The sequence below is a fragment of the Panthera onca genome, chromosome E1, assembly GCF_046562875.1.
Source record: "Panthera onca isolate mPanOnc1 chromosome E1, mPanOnc1 haplotype 2, whole genome shotgun sequence".
In the NCBI taxonomy this organism is placed as follows: domain Eukaryota; kingdom Metazoa; phylum Chordata; class Mammalia; order Carnivora; family Felidae; genus Panthera; species Panthera onca.
The window spans coordinates 53,689,440-53,706,297 of NC_138352.1; the positions used below are offsets into that span (position 1 = coordinate 53,689,440).

The window sequence follows — 16,858 nt, forward strand, 5'->3', positions numbered from 1 at the left end:
TGAGTTCAAAATCCTCATTCTGACTTTCAAGTCCCTTCACAATAAAACTTCAAGTTTTCTCGACAACCACAATTTCCCTACACTGTCTGGTAAAAGGGGTATTAGCTGTTCCTCAAACAAAAGGTTTTTCCGTCTTTGTTTACTCTGGTCTTTCCACCTGGAAAGCCCTCCTGCCCCTTCAAAGTCAGGTATGTTCAGACCCCATCTCGAATGCCACATGCACCATTAAACACACATGCACCCACACTTCCCTCTTTTTTTTTTTTTTTTTTATATTAGTCTTCCTCCTTTTACCGCTCATGGCACTTTCTACCTTCATGGCACTGGGTTTATCGTACTGTATTTTTTTAATATATAATTTATCGTCAAGTTAGCTAACATACAGTGTATACAGTGTGCTCTTGGTTTGGGGGGTATTGTGCTTTAAAACCCCCACAAAACTATTCTGCGATCGCTGAGACTCACAAAAGTTCAAAGAGATGATAGAGTGATCCTGTCTACCCCTTACCCTGTTTCCCTCAATGGTAACATCTTGCAATATTACAGAACCGTGTCACAACCAGGACACTGACCCCCACTGTACTTCGGATGAGGGGAGGAGAACACGTTTTCTGTGGTCTTTCACTCCCCCCCCCCCCCCCTTAGAGGGAAAAGGCTTGGTTCCCCTCTCCCTCACCCTTCTCTCCAGATTACCCCTCCCCTTCCTCGCATCCTTTTAGCCTCAGGGAAGAAGGGACACGGGCTCCCTGTATCCGCTGCAGCCCTGCCTCTGCTTCTCCTAAATGTTGGTGGCTTTGCATTATTTATTGGGACCTACGGCCATTCCCTTTAGACATCCGGTTTGCCTGAGATAGTGAACGTTCTGCCCTGGTTTCCTGGGCGTGGAAGTGCGAGCTGGATGGGGAATTGCTTGCTGCTGCTGGGCTGGGAGGGGACGGCTCTCCTGGGATTCTGCCTCTCCGCGCCCCGTTTCGGGCACCACCGTGGCTTTTAAGCCTGTCCCTTGAGGTCAACTGTCCAGGGCTGAGGATAGAAAGTCTCCCAGGAGACCAGGTTCCTTTGGGTTGAGTCTTTTGGGCTGGTGGGGCTTTGCCTGTGCGGCGGCCCCCCGGCCCCCGGGTCTTCCACCTGAGGGCGCCCCGGGGAGTGGCGCGTGCACCCACGCACAGGTGTCCGCCCCCCCCCCCCCCCCCACCGCCCGGGGCGCGCCCCCCGCCCGCCGCGCGCGCCACTTCCTGAGCGCGCCCCGGGCCCGCGGCCCCGCCCTGCGGCCAGGCCGGGAGGCGGCGGCGGAGACAGAGGTACAGGTGCCTCCGCCCGGCGACCGCCGCCCGCCAGCCCGTCCGCCTTGGCACCAGGCCTTCACGGCCCCTCTCCCGCCTCACACTCCGGCCTCCTCACCGCCCGGCCAAATGCAGGCCGTCGCCCTCCCCGAGGAGATCCGTTGGCTCATGGAAGGTAACGCCCTGGCCCAGCCCCAGGCCCCCTCCCGCCGTTCCCCCACCCCTCCCCCGGGGAGTCCCTCTGGTGCGGAGCTGGAGGCCCCCACCCGGGACGCCAGAGGCTTCCAAGGCCGGCCTCTCTTTGCAGCTCCATCACCCTCCACCTTCTAGAGCCTCAAGGCTTCTAGAACCCTCAACTCTGCAGAGCCACATTTTCATTCTGCCCGCTCAGGGTCCCATTCGCCCCGCTCAGTTCCACATTTTCTTTTTCCTCGAGGCGTCTCCACTCCTCCACGTAACCTCCCAGGCTTCCGAACCACCTTCCAGCCAGGTCCTCAGGGGCGCTCCTCACGTTCCCGGTCTCCTGGGGACAGCCCCCCACCACCGCGCCTGTGGGGCTTTGCCTTCTTCCTCCCTCCCCAGCCCCGAAGTCCCTCACCCTCCTGCTCAGAGCTCCCCGAGGCTCTCAGGGGGGTGCGAGGGGCTCGTGGGATGCTGTCGGCCAAGGCCTGGGGGTTAATGGGAGTTTTGCTGGCGCCCAAAGCCCGTGCCTCCCTCTGCCAGCCTGCAGACTTCTGGGGCGGGGTGGGGTGGGGGGGGAGGTCTTGCTGCCCACCCAGGGCAGGCTGACACGCAGTATTACATTTCTAACTTTTCTAGAAATGCCCCATCCTAGGGTGTGTACCTTCAAACTATCGTTCCTAAGCAGTCCTTTTAAGAGTTAAGGTCATACTCAGCAACACTCGACACATCCTTCTTAACACTCGAAATATCACCTGCTCCATTCACACTTTTTCTCGTGCAAGAAACTTGCTTCCCTGTAACTGACCTTCCTGGAAGGACAGAGGCCTGGAATCTGTGCTTGCATAAGGGCCCCAGGAGGAAACTACTCGGAATTAAGCCTTTTGGCATCCGAGTGACATTTTTGACACATATTTAACAGATGGCCTGCTTTGGGCAGGTCAGACTTTTGGCAAGGAGTATTTTTTTTTTTTTTCCAGTTTCTCTCAATTTAATTGGTTTTATATCTCCATTACCTTGTTATCTTGGTATAAATGCCTCCTAATCAAATATTTGGCAGTCCTTTTGGTCTCTGTTTGTAGCACTGTTTCCATTCTGGATTGCTTCTATGTAAAAGCTGTCAACTAGGTATTTCTTTTAAGGTGAAGCTTCCAAAATCCACTTTACTTATGACCTGAGTAAATCTAAACTTTCAGAGTAAAAAAGTATTTATAGGCTAAAATAGCATCATCTGGGTGTCTGAGAAGAAACAATCCAGCCTTTCCCTTTGTTGTTGGTTGAATATTCGATGTTAAGTATAAAGAGAGGCTGTGAGTGTGGTTCCTGGGAGACAAGGAACTGTGGCGAAAAGTTTAATTCTGCCCTTGCATTAAAAAATATAAAGTGATTCTTTTTATTGGTATCTGTCATTTGATGAGAGAAAACCTATTTTACGAGCTCATTAAACTATACTTCCGTTCTGTGTGCAGCCTTAGTAGAAAATTCCTTTTTATTTTCAGAGGCTTGCAGTGAAATCCACTCCTTCAACATTTTTGATGTGCAGTTCTTTATTGTTCAAAACTGACACTTTGGTAAACAACTCATTTCTGCACCTGCCACCTTCCTTTAGCTTAGATTATTTTCTTGTTAGCTGACTGTTTTTAATTGAAGTCTTCAGATCTCCTTCTAAAGCAGAACCTTTGTTTGCTGACAAGTAGAGCAGGGTATGAATGGAGATTAATTGCATGTCACATACTTCTGTATCAAACTTGCTGTGTCTTAACAATGTCTGTTGGTGCTTGCGTCTTTAGAATATACAGAGGAGTCTGAGATTAAATTTTAAGGAGCTTCGTTGGTTAATGTATTTCTTGAAGGCCTTTTTTTTTAAGTTTGCAATTGGAATCTGAATCTGAACTAGAGGGGAAAAAAGATAAAAGTGGGATTCCAACCAACCAATAATTCTATTGAAAAATGTTTGAAGACTATGTTCTTGAAAGGTTCATGTAATCCTAGCAACATATTGGTTATAGATTTTCTTTTAATTTTTTATTTTATTTTATTTTATTTTTTCGATTTTGTTTTTTATGGAATACAGTCTCTGGTGTAGGCCAGTAGAATTATTCATTGTACTACAAATAATTTGTGGATATTAGAAACCCATAATGGCTATCAATTTATTGTCTGTTACTGTGTACTTGTCTCTCCCCTTCTTTGGCCCCTCCCACACACACTTTTTAAGGTTAACTGTTGACAATTAGAAAATATGTAGGTCCTGATCTCTATATTGTCACTCAGTGGAGAGAGTCACAGGGTGAGAGAGCTGCCACTTTAGTGCTGCCACATGGCTGTGGTGGTGGGGTTTCCACAATGAATTACTACTTTCATAAACCAAGGCATAAGCATTTGCACGGTGATTTAATGCTGGCCATCACAGCCATAACTTAAGCATTTATTTATTTATAACTACACGAGCATAAATGACAGGGGCATTTTTTGACATAATGTGTGTGCTTTTAAAAATAAAATATGCAAAGCATTATGAAAGGTTTATGCCAAAATTTTGCATAAGGAAGAAGGGAACAGAAATGTTGAAGGTCTACAATTAATTTTGTTTAAGGATAAAATTTTAAACATTTGGAAATGTTTCATTTGACCCAAAAACTCAACTTCTGGGAATCTGTATTACTGAAATTAAAGGACAGGAGGTATGCGTACAAAGATCCATCTCGAATGTCCATGAGCTGGGAAAGGTGGGGCAATGGTATGAATGAATTATCCATCTTATGGAATATTTTGCAGCCATTAAAAAGAATGTACTGTATCTGTATATATTGGCTTGGAAAATGTCCATAGGTTTAAGACTAAAAGCAAGGTGCACAATAACATATATGATCTGTTTTTGTTTGAGAACAAAAAGGTGAACCATGCCCTCCCTCCCGTATATTATGTATTATTTTGTAAGCCTAGGAAGAAGTAAGAATATACACCTAGCTGTTAGCATTGGTTTTTTTGGGAGGGGAATAAGAAGGTGGGGGAGACAGAGATCATTACTTTTATTTCATACACCTTCATGTTGTTGGAATTGTGACAATGACCATGTATTAACTTTTGTTAATCAGATAAACAATCAGTAGCGTTCTTTCATTTTTTTTTAACATTTATTTATTTTTGAGACAGAGACAGACAGAGCATGAACGGGGGAGGGTCAGAGAGAGAGGGAGACACAGAATCCGAAGCAGGCTCCAGGCTCCGAGCTGTCAGCACAGAGCCCGACGCGGGGCTCAAACTCATGAACCGTGACATGACCTGAGCCAAAGGTGGAAGCTCAACCGACTGAGCCACCCAGGCGCCCCAGTAGTGTTCTTTAAAAGAAAAAGGGACAAACAAAAGACAAAAAGAAGCTTGCAGATGTCAGAGTGGTCAGAGTGCTAAAGGACCATTAACTGAGGTTATGATTATGTTTTTCTCTTGTTAGCTCTGGGGGTGTGTGGAGGGTGGGGATTTTTTTTTTTTTTTTTTTGATGCTTTCTTGGAGTTTTGGCAAATGTTAAAGCAGCGAGAGTACTTTTAGAGTAACTCAGGAAATAGCCTCCTCAGACTCTGTCAAGCTCTCTTATAGAAATTGTAACTAGTCCATATCAGCAAATAAGTACCTTACAGATAAGTAAAATGAAAAGTGTTTGTTTATTGCCTTATTGAAAGAGGAGGAAATATTCAGGTCTGTTTTCAAATAATCAGGCTTGAGATGTAGAAGCTATCTTTTTGTTTTTGTTTTGTGATAACCATACTGAAAACAAAAACAATGGTGTGCTGGCAGTTTGCATAATCTTTGCTCCATAGATATAAACATAATCAGTTTCTTCCTTGTCTTTCTATCCCTGCTTTTGAAGTAAGAAGCACAAGAGGCAAGTATGAAGGAGGTTGAATATATATTTATTTCTTCAATTCAAAATGTGCCGTGTGTGATGGAATGGGACCTACTGATTTTACCCTAAGAGCTAATAGGTGCCAACCACCTGCAAGGTACCTAGATCCTGCTGGGAGTGTGGAGTAAAGCCAAAACAACATCCACATCCCAGCTGCATTTAGTAGCAACTGCTGTGTGAACACTAATTCTGATATGCCTATGGTTACTAATTTTTAAACTTCCTTGGAAAGAAATAGTAATTAATCATTTCCTTCTAGATTGTTCTCCAGATTTGTTTTGGTCGATGCAACCAACCCTAAAATTCTTTTCAGTACAGTAAAATTCCAACTCTGTGGAACTGGTAAGAGTGAGTTACTCTTGATAGTTTGATTCTCTTTAATGAAGCACTCTAACTTTTTATCATAAAATTTGTGATTCATCTTTTTCTAAAACGTATTTGGAATTTTTCTCACTTCCTCACTTTCTCACTTCCTCAACTAGCCAATCTGCAACTCAAGAGTTGTTACAGTGAATATAGGTTATCAAACTTTGTGGAAACATATTGAGTTGTTTAGGGCTGTTTCTGTCCCAGTTGCCCCCGGACTGCCTTGTGAAGGTCAACATCTGTTTTCTATTTTTATTTTTGTCACTTTTTTCCTACTGCAAGGTCGGGTCTATCACTTTACATTGCTCTCAGTGTGTCTGGAGCCATACTGCTACTGGAATATGAGGGAATCAAGCTTGTTGGGATTGAGATGTGTAAAAGAAGGTATGAAGGGCTCTTTAGATGAACACAGTACCCAAATCTTTAGGTGTAGACTTTGTGACATGCATTTGGCTGCTCAAGAGTCTTTTTTGCTTAATTTGTGATACCGGGTTGTCTTCTAGATAGGAGAGACTACCGGCAGGTGAGATCTAACCATTCTTCTTTTTCCATGTTAAAATTTTCTCTGATTATAAAGGTAATAATGCTCATTGTAGAAAATTTAGAACACGCACAATGATACACAGTCACCCATGGTCAACAATTGTTAAAGTTCCATGTATTTCTGTCAGCTTTTATTGTATGTACATACTTTAAAAGTTGGGACGTAGTGTGTGGATAGTTTTATATAGTGATCTTTCCACTTACAGTTTTTCTTTTTTTTTTTTTTTAACGTTTATTTATTTTTGAGACAGAGAGAGACAGAGCATGAACGGGGGAGGGTCAGAGAGAGGGCCACACAGAATCCGAAACAGGCTCCAGGCTCTGAGCTGTCAGCACAGAGCCCGACGCGGGGCTTGAACTCACGGACCGCGAGATCATGACCCGAGCTGAAGTCGGCCGCTTAACCGACTGAGCCACCCAGGCGCCCCCACACTTACAGTCTTTCAATTCCTAAGGTCTCTTGAGAATTTTCTCAGATCATTAAAATTATTTTTTTCTTGCCAGTGATCTAGAAGTTATATATTCAGGTGTTATTCCACTGATATTTTTTCTCTTATGGCTTAAAAAAAAGCACCATGTCCCTTTGATTTAGCAACACTAAGAATGAAACAGTATCTTTTGGCTCTTTCCTCTCAGGTGAAATGTGAAATTCCTGATATAATCTGAGATTTTAGACTCAGAATTGTTAATATTTTATTATGTATATTACAATAATTATTTTCTGACATTTGCATAATATTTTTAAGCCATAGATATAATACTGTTTTTTCCCTTTGATTTGCTCATTGCTTACTTTTTGTACCATGGCTTTTTCATTCTTGAACTTTTAATTTTATCTCTCTTAGATATTTAGACTGGGCTAATATGGTGGCCACTAGCCATAGGTGGCTATTTACGTTTAAATTAAATTAAAAATTTCGGTTCCTCAATTGCGCTAGCTACATTTCAGCTGCTCAGTAGCCATGCTGGCTACTGGATTGGACAGTGCATAAGGCCCTAGTAGATGATGATCTAGAATATAATACTGGGTGAATTTCTCAAGAAGGGTTCCTTTAAAAAAAATCTTTTTTTAATGTTTATTTTTTTGAAGAAGAAGAGAGACAGAATGCAAGCGAGGGAGGGGCAGAGAAAGAGGGAGACACAGAATTTGAGGTAGGCTCCAGGCTCTGAGCTGTCAGCACAGAGCCCGATGTGGGGCTTGGACCCGTGAGCAGTGAGATCACAATCTGAGCCAAGGTAAGACTGAGCCGACTGAGCCACCCAGGCACCCCTCAAGAAGGGTTCTTTGATACTACACTTCCTTATCCCCTGCATGTCCAAGAATGTGTCTATCTAGTTTCATATAAACTTAGGTGTGTAGGGGCGCCTGGGTGGCTCAGTCGGTTAAGCATCCGACTTCGGCTCAGGTCATGATCTCGTGGTTTGTGAGTTGGAGTCCCGCGTCAGGCTTTGTGCTGACAGCTCAGAGCCTGGAGCCTGCCTCGAATTTTGTGTCTCCCTCTCTCTCTGCCCCTCCCTCACTTGTGTTCTGTCTCTCTTCTTCAAAAATAAATAAACATTAAAAAAAAAACATTAAAAAATTTTAAACTTACGTGTGTACAGAAAGTTCTAGACTTGCACTCTGCCCATTTCTTCCCCTTCCTACTAATTCACTCTCTAGAAGTATCCCATTATCTTCTGGCCTTCAGTTTTGTGGAGGAGAAGTCTGATGCCAGCCTGATGTATTTCTTTTGTAGCCCATTTCTCCCACCCTCTGCCTAGATGTTTATAGGATGTTTTTCTTTGCTCTCAGAAATGTCACTAGATAGTGTCAAAGTTTGAGATTTTTAAAATAATTTTTCTCAGTTTGTAATGAACCATTTTGACCTGTAGACTCAGGTCTTTAACTTGGGGAAGTTTTCTATTATCACTACTTCTGCTCCATTTGCTTTATTTTGTCACATTGGAGTATACGTTAAGATATATATTAAACCTTAAACTACTGTCTCCAATTCACCTTTTTTATTGTTCTGTCACTGACTTCATCATGATTTTAAATTCAGCATTCAATTAAAAAAAAAAATTTCCATGTATTTTTTCCTTATCATTCATTGTTTCCTTGTCATTACATCTGCAAAGCGCTGGCTTATAGATCTGAGTTTTTGTATGTTTTTGAGAATACAAATTAGAAATTTTCTATACATCTGTTCTTTAATAATAAATCTACTTGGGGCCCCTGGGTGACTCAGTCAGTTAAGCATCCAACTTTGGCTCAAGTCATGATCTCACAGTCTGTGAGTTTGAACACCATGTCAGGCTCTGTGCTGACAGCTCAGAGCCTGGAGCCTGCTTCTGATTCTGTGTCTCCCTCTCTCTCTGCCCCTTCTCTGATCATGCTCTGTCTCTCTATATCTCTCAAAAATAAAGACACATTAAAATTTTTTTTTAAATAATAAATCTACTTCAGAGGAAGGCATTTTTTTCTAGTTTTTCAAGATGATCTTTTCTCTTTGAATTTGAGTGTTTTCTCACAGGTCCTGTATGGTTGTGTGTGTGTGTGTGTGTGTGTGTGTGTGTGTGTGTGTGTGTGTTTAGTTTGCCTAAATTCAAATCCTGACTCTGCCACTTTCTTACTACCTGGTTGACTTTGGGTCTCAGTTTGCTCATCTGTAAAATGGGAATCATAATAGTACCCATCTCATAGAATTTACATGGGGAACAAAGGAATGAATATTTGAAAAGAACTTAATATTTGGTAAATTTTTAAAAAATTATTTTCTTAGAGAAAGTCTTGTTGATTTTTTTGGTTTAATTTGTTTTGTTTTGTTTGCTTTTGCTTCTTTATAGGAAAGCTCTGAGGTGTGGCCTTTTACCTATGTCGGTGATTCACCCTTGCCTCTCTAAATTAGGGGAAGTTTGTAGGGGTTCTTTCCGAGTCTCCTCCATTTCTATCCTTCCTTAGATTAGAGTCCAGTGATCATTCTATGAGAAAATTTATGGAAGAAGGAGAGATATTAGCTTCATTGTTAACTTAGGAAAAATATGGGCTCCTTACCTTGTTGTAGAATGCTGTGTGTGTGTGTGTTTGTGTTTGTAAAATAGTAGTTTTGCATTACTTCTCAGTAGAAAAAAAAGAAAGTTTACTCTTCCTCTTCTTCCTTTTTGTTTTTTAAAAAAACATTTTTTTAATAGGTAGAAATATTTGAGCTTCATTGTGGGTATACCCTAGGTGTTGGGTAGGCTGCCCTGACCTTTTGAACTCTAGGCATGATCTATTCCCTGTGGAAGCCCAGACGTCTCCTCAAAATCCTAATAATTCTCAAGGAGCATGCATTCTCAGGGTACTTTTCCTTCCAGGCTCTTAGCTGCCCTGAGTCATGTAGGCGTAAACTTTTGGTTTCCAAATCGGATGATTTTGTTTCTCAGGGGACTTTTGGCAACACGTGGACACGTTTTTTGTTGTTGCAACTGGGGAGGTGCTATGGAATCTAGTGGGTAGAGGCCAGGCCTGATGCTAAACTTCCTACAATGCATAGGACAGCCCCCACAAGCAAAGAATCATACAACCCCAAATGTCAGTAGTGCAAGATTGAGAAACCCTGGCCTAGATAGACCCTTTTCCTCAGTTTCCACAAAAGCCTACTCATGTGAAGCCCCTGCAATTGTAGAAGACATCACTGGAATTTTAGGGGGAACAAGAAGAGGGATGAGGGGTTTACATAGCAGTAATGCAAATTATTTCAATTTGAATATTAAGCATCCCTATTCCTAAATCTTTGCCACCCCAGTCATCAGAGAGTGCCCTCTGACCCTTCACCTGATGTAGTTCTCAGCCTATGCTTTCTCATAGGCACTTTCTCCCTTTATCCTATCTGGATCAAAACCAAAAAGAAAAAAGAAAAAGACAACAACAACAACTCTATTTCCCTGGCCAACTGAAAAGATAGTTTAGCTGTCTGTTGAATTTTTTAGGCTCCCCCCCAACACCCACACAGAGAAACAAGTTACTTTCCCAAACGGTGACAGTTGTCTCTCTAAGAGGAATTTTGGTGCCACCAATTAAGATAATAACATTTTTTCTCATTATATACTTGTAATACTTAAACAATTTTCAGTCACTTTAAATATTGGAAAAATAAGATAAGTTTCAAGTTTTACCATCATCTGAGAATCTTAACATATTGACATAACTATCATAGATCTCATTTTTTCACGTCATAAGCCATTACACCCTACAGAAATCCTATAATTTCTGCTACATTTATTCATATTTATTTCCCCTGTGTTTCCAAGTTCATTGCTTGCTTTTCCGGTTTGTCAGTGCTGCATTATAGGTTAGATGATTCTAACAGATGGCTTTTCAGGTTTGGAGTCTTTGAGTTCCACTGCTTAATTTTACTATCCAGCTTTTACATGGGAGATAGGACAGATGTGGGCTCAGGAACAAAGTGGTCTTAACATCCAGAGAGCGAGCTTTACTGAAAGCTTATGGGTTTGATAAAATCATTTATGGGTTACTTAAATTCTCATCTAGGGTCTCCTCCTAACATTGTTGACATTCTAATGTTAGTATGATACAAGGAAATAAGGTGTTTATTCACATAGTAGGAGCTTTGCTAAAATGTGTCCTGTGACACATATTTTTACTTATGCAAACCAATATTGTAGTTGAGTTGGAATTAATTAAGGTAGTGTACCTTATAAATCAAATATATGGAGAATGCTGGGGTATTTAGCTACTGAAAATACCTCTTTTTGTTTGTTTTATTTTGTGTTGTTTTTTATTTATTAAAAAGTTTTTTTAATATTTATTCATCTTTTTGAGAGAGAGAGAGACAGAGTGTGAGCAGGGGAGGGGCAGAAGGAGAGGGAGACACAGAATCTGAAGCAGGCTCCAGGCTCTGATCTGTCAGCACAGAGCCCAATGCAGGGCTCGAACTCATGAACCGTTGAGATCATGACCTGGGCAGAAGTTGGACGCTTTACCAGCTGAGCCACCCAGTACCCCCTATTTTGTGATGTTTTTATTGGGTACAATATACTTCCAGAAAAATGCTCAATCATAAATATACAGCTCAGTGAATCTTCACAAAAAGAACACATCCCCAAAACAAAGGCAAAAACGTTACCAAAACTTCCAGAGACCCTCTGTGTCCTTTAGTACCTACCCACACCTATAGGCAAGCACGCCTCTGATTTCTAACAGCAAAGTTCAGCTTTGCTTATTCAATCATACAGTATGTCCTCATGTATCTGGCTGCTTTGCTCAAGATGATGCAGAAAATATCTCTTAGCTGTGGTCTAATAAACCTCCTGAAAATCACACTGCCTTTAAAATAATTTTTCCGGGGCTCCTGGGCAGCTCATTTGGTTAAGTGTCCAACTTTGGCTCAGGTCATGATCTCGCGGTTTGTGGGTTCAAGCCTTGCGTCGCGCTCTGTGGTGACAGCTTAGAGCCTGGAGCCTGCTTCAGATTCTGTGTCTCCCTCTCTGCCCCTCCCCTGCTCACACTCTGTCTCTGTCTCAAAAATAAATAAACATTTAAAAAAATTTAAATAATTTTTCCTTTCTGATAACTTCTTGTATGAACCTCTTCCTCCCTCAATCCATCTATCCATTCCTCCCTCCCTCCTTTTCTCCCTTCCTTCTTTCATTAAGGTATGATTTATGTACATAAAACGCACTAATCTTAAGTGTTACAACTCGATGACTTTAATATATGTAAACACCTGTGTGACCGCCACCCAGATTAAGATATAAACATTTCCATCATCCTGAAAAGTCTCCTTTCCAGTTAGTAGCCCTCCCCAGAGGTAACCACTATTCTGACCTCTATCATCATGGATTACTGTAGTTGTTCTGGAACTTCATGAATCAATATGATCTCTTTTGTGTCTGTCCTCAACATCGTATTTTTGTGATTTATCCCTGTTGTTCTGTGTATCAGTTTTATCCTTTATGCAGAGTAGTATCCCATATTCCATATTTTGCTTATCCATTTTTCTGCTGATGGACATTGAGCTGTTCAGTTTGGGGCTATTGTGAATACAGCTGCTGTGAGCACTCTTATATAACCTGCTTTGTGAACATAAGCACTCACTTCTTTCAGATAAATATTTAGGAGTAGAATTACTGGGTCATAGGGTAGGTATATGTTTAATTTTATTAGAAACTCCAGTTTCCCAAAGCAATTATACTTATTTTACACTCCTACCAGCAGTGTGTGAGAGTTCTCATGGATATATTTTTATTATAGAATATTTACACAACATAGAAATAAGACTACTTGATCTTTTTTAGACAGGGTAGTATTATATACTTTTCCATGTGAATCTGTCTATCCATGCATATATATAAATTGCTGCATGGTGTTGCAAAATTTGTAACTATTTTTCTCTTGATGGATGTTTAAGTTTTTCCCAATTTTTAAAAATATTTCCACAGTGCTGTAGAGAACCTATCTCTGTGCATCTTTGTGTACAGGTGAAAATATTTCTGTAGGATAAATTTTTAGACTCTCAAATAGATTGCAGATGTGTTAATCCTAGAATTTTAGTTTGGCCACTAGCTAAAACTTAATCTAAAGTACTCGCTGTGTTTTAGGTTCTGGTTTTTGTTCTCTCTGTGCTGTGAGTATACAGGTATTGTCATTTCCCCCCCTCCAGGAGGTAGAAAGAGAATTAAAAATATAAACACCACAATTCTTGGGTCATGGGGCAGAAACAATCAGCAGGTTGAAGCAAACCACAACCAGAACATGCTGATAATTTCTCTGTTGTATGCTGACAACTTCCTGCAAGCCAAAACAAAGCTGGTGGGTATGATTGTAGCCTTGCCAATAAGTTTACCTCTTAACAGAAGGCAAAAAATATATGCCTTAAGGATTACAATTAATTGCCAGATAAAAATGTAATGCAAGGTTTAAAACAAGTTTTAAACAAACTGAAAGTAATTATCCCCTTCTATTATACTTTTATTTAATTGGTATGAAAATAGACAAGATTTCCTTGAAGACTTCCATTATTGATTGGGGTAGGAAAAATCAAACACTGAAGTTTTAAAGATTGAATTTCAGTGTGACATTTAAGAGTGACTGCAGAAATCTTAACGGTCTGATATCTTCAGTGTACCTGTGATAGGGAATCAGAAATTTTGGTTTCTTTCTACCAGAAGCTGTCAATGAGACTTTGTAGAAGCTGGATTAGCACCCAGGCTGGTTTCTTCTGTAAAATAGGAATATATAATTTAAAGGAATAGTTGTGATATTTAATTTAATGTAAAGAATACCCAGGGTCACGTAGGTGGCTCATTCGGGTAAGCGCCTGACTCTTGATTTCGGCTCAGGTCATGATCTCAAGGTACGTGGGTTCAAGCCCCATATCGGGTTCCTCACTCACTGACAGTGCAGAACCTGTTTGCGATACTCTGTCTCTCTCTCTCTCTCTCAAAATAAATAAATAAACTTTTTTAAAATCCTAAAAGGAAAAAGAATACCCAAGTATCTTAGTAGTAAATGTGACCCATAAGATATCATCGTCCTCAAAATAAACGAAAGAGTAAATGGACAAGGTCAGGTATTTGGGAAAATGTCAGAAACTTGCACCAGTCTACAAAACCTAGTGATCTTGGACACATCCTGCCAAGAGTCTTTTCAGCTGGCCTTAGATCCTGCAGGGGTATGATGATCATATTACTTCTACAGTGTTCCACATACCTTCTGTTCCCTTATCCTTCTGTCTTCTTTTCCTACTCTGACTTGCTGGAATAGATGTCCAAATAAGCTGCCTAGAAGCTGAGGGAGTCTGTTTTAGAGCATCTATGAATTATGAAATGCAGATACAGCTTTGCCAGAGCTGAGTTTACCTTTTAAATATGGGACTTAAAATCACTGTATATTACTTTTAGTACGAAATACCATATGCTACTATAAGCCTTCCTTCCAGAGTAATCTTTCACCATTGTCCCTCTCACCTCTAACCTTCTGCTAAGTTGAGACTCTTTCAGTCTCTCCAGCTGAGCTGAGATCTGTCACCTCAGGACCTTAGTACATGATATTCCCATGCTTGTGCCATTCTTTTCCTAGTTTCACCAACTCCCTACCTTCTCCCACACACAACATACATACTTAGCCTGCTAATTTGGGAATTTCAGATAAAAGATCAGTTCTCTAAGAGGTCTCCCCTGACTCACTGCCCTCTCTAGATGAGGTGCCTATACCATGGCGTTGTGGCCTCCCTTCCTTTTCATATTATCACAATTAACTCATATCACAGTTTATTCTAATTGCCTATTTAAGTCTGTATTCTCTGCTAGACTGTATACTCTTATGATAGAGTTTAGATCTAATTCACTTTTTCCAGCACTTGGCATGTATTAAGCACTCAACAAATATTTGTTGAAGAATGAAGATGTGTAGAAAAAAAGTGGCATTGTTGATGGTATGTTTCTCATTTTGTCTTTTCTCTTTGATGTGAAGACATTTACACCATGTGGTTCGTCTTGCTCACTTACCAGTTGAAGGTAACGATGTGCAGAGCCTGTAACGTTGAGTATTATACACAGTGAGAGCTGCAGGGTCAGAGGTGCCTCAAGAGTGTTCTTACACAGTGGTGTTTTCCACAATGGGTTATGCAATTGCAGGATCCTAAGGCATCCTGTTGTGGCAGGATGTGATGTTTATGTTAGAAGACTTGTTTGTAAAAGGTTGATTGCTTAACAGAAAACCTATAGTTAGCTTGGTGAGCTGGGTTAAATATAGGAGCTGATATGTTGAGAGACCTTTTAAAATCTCTTTCCTGTTCAGTGGTGAGGAGTGTGTTTCTGATCAGGGTTGTGCAGGCACCTTCTGGTCGTAATCACTGTAAGTGGCATCATCTAAATTGGAAGATAAATATATTATATATTGATCTGTAATTTTTGTTTCCTTAATATCTTTATCACGTTGTGATGTCAGGGTTATGCTAGCTTCATAAAATGAGTAGGCAAGTGTGTATAATACTGGATATATAATCTGTCACACAGCCCTTATAGCCCTTGCTTTTAACTCATTTTTTCTTTCAAATGTTTTATTTATTTTTGAGAGAGAGAGAGTGCGAGCTGGGGAAGGGCAAAGAGAGAGGGGGACAGAGAATCCGAAGTGGGCTCTGTGCTGACAGCAGTGAGCCCAATGTGGGGCTCGAGCTCATGAACCCCCTATGAGATCATGGCCTGAGCTAAAGTCGGCCGCTCAACCAACTGAGCCACCCAGGTGCCCCGCTTTTATTTATATTTTTCTTGTTTATACACTTGTTTATCTACTAAGTTGTGGGTGTAATTTTAGATCTGATTTTTAAAAAGCAGATGAGACAGACAGCAGAGATTGTCTTTGTGTTATTTTATTCCTGAGGAGATGACACTTGCACGTGAATTAACATTTGGAAAGGAAGCTTTGCAAAAAAGTAATTTGAAAAAGTAAGCTCGTAACAAAAATGGCAAGCTTTTCTTAATATCATTGGGGGGTAATTATATCCTGTTGATGTTCTTTTAACACTTTTAGTATATAGAAATACAATTACATAGGATACTTTACTTACAAGAGTACAGTAAGGAGGGTAGAAGTACAAAATACTATATAGTTGATCCTTGAACGTGTGGGTTAGGGCTGCTGCCTCCTCCCCCCTCCCCCCCCCAACCCTACAGTTGAAAATCCTCATATAGCTTTTGACTTCCCCAAAAGTTAACTACTAGTAGCCTACCATTGAGCAGAGCCTTACCAATAACATAAACAGTCAATTGACACATATTTTATATGTTATATGCACCATACACTGTATTCTTAAAGTAAACTGGCGGGGCAGCTGGGTGGCTCAGTCATTTAAGCGTCCGATGTCAGCTCAGGTCATGATCTCACGGTTCATGGGTTCCAGCCCCCTGTCAGGCTCTGTGCTGACAGCTCAGAGCCTGGAGCCTGCTTCAGATTCTGTGCCTCCCTCTTTCTCTGGCTCTCCCCTGCTCACGCTCTCTCTCTCAAAAATAAATAAACATTAAAGAAAACAATAAAGTAAGCTGGAGAAAAGAAAATGTTATAAAGAAATCATAAGGAAGAGAAAATACATTTACAACACTGTACTGTATTTATAAAAAAAAATCTGCATCTAAGTGGACTGGTCAGTTCACACTCAGGTTGTTCAAGGGCCAACTGTATACATTTATAATCTGTGGGAATAAAGTATACACTGTGACCACCCCTCTCTCACAGGATTCCTCTTCATTCCCGACTTTCTATCTGCCCAGGTGGCCTCCTTCCCTGCTTACAACTATGAACCAGCTCAGCACATCACCACCAACTGAAACGAAGATAGACGTACAAGTACGTCTACAGTCCTCCCTCCTTTTTTTTTTTTTCAAAATGTTAAAATTATACTGTACACTGCTTTTTGAAAATTAATAGACTTCTTATTTTTAGAACAGTTTTAGATTCACAGAAAAATGGAGCAGTAGTACACTGTTCTATTTCCCCTTCTTCCCAGTTTCCCTTATTATGAACATTTAACGTTAGTATGATAACATTTGTTACTGTTCATGAACCAACACAGATATGTTATTAACTAAAGTTCATAGTGT

At 40.9% G+C, this 16,858-nt stretch overlaps 1 protein-coding gene across 3 annotated transcripts in view; it reads left to right on the forward strand.

Moving 5' to 3' along the window:
- Positions 1-1,039: 1,039 nt before the first annotated feature.
- SKAP1 (src kinase associated phosphoprotein 1) overlaps positions 1,040-16,858 on the forward strand; it is a 278,423-nt gene continuing 262,604 nt past the window's right edge. The window contains exon 1 of one of the 3 annotated variants that reach the window (XM_060646296.3): positions 1,040-1,458. In XM_060646296.3, the coding sequence (XP_060502279.1) occupies positions 1,413-1,458 (46 nt within the window). In that variant the 5' untranslated portion in view covers positions 1,040-1,412. The remainder of the gene's footprint in view (positions 1,459-16,858) is intronic. The other 2 variants (XM_060646295.3, XM_060646294.3) reach the window with 2 other exon arrangements.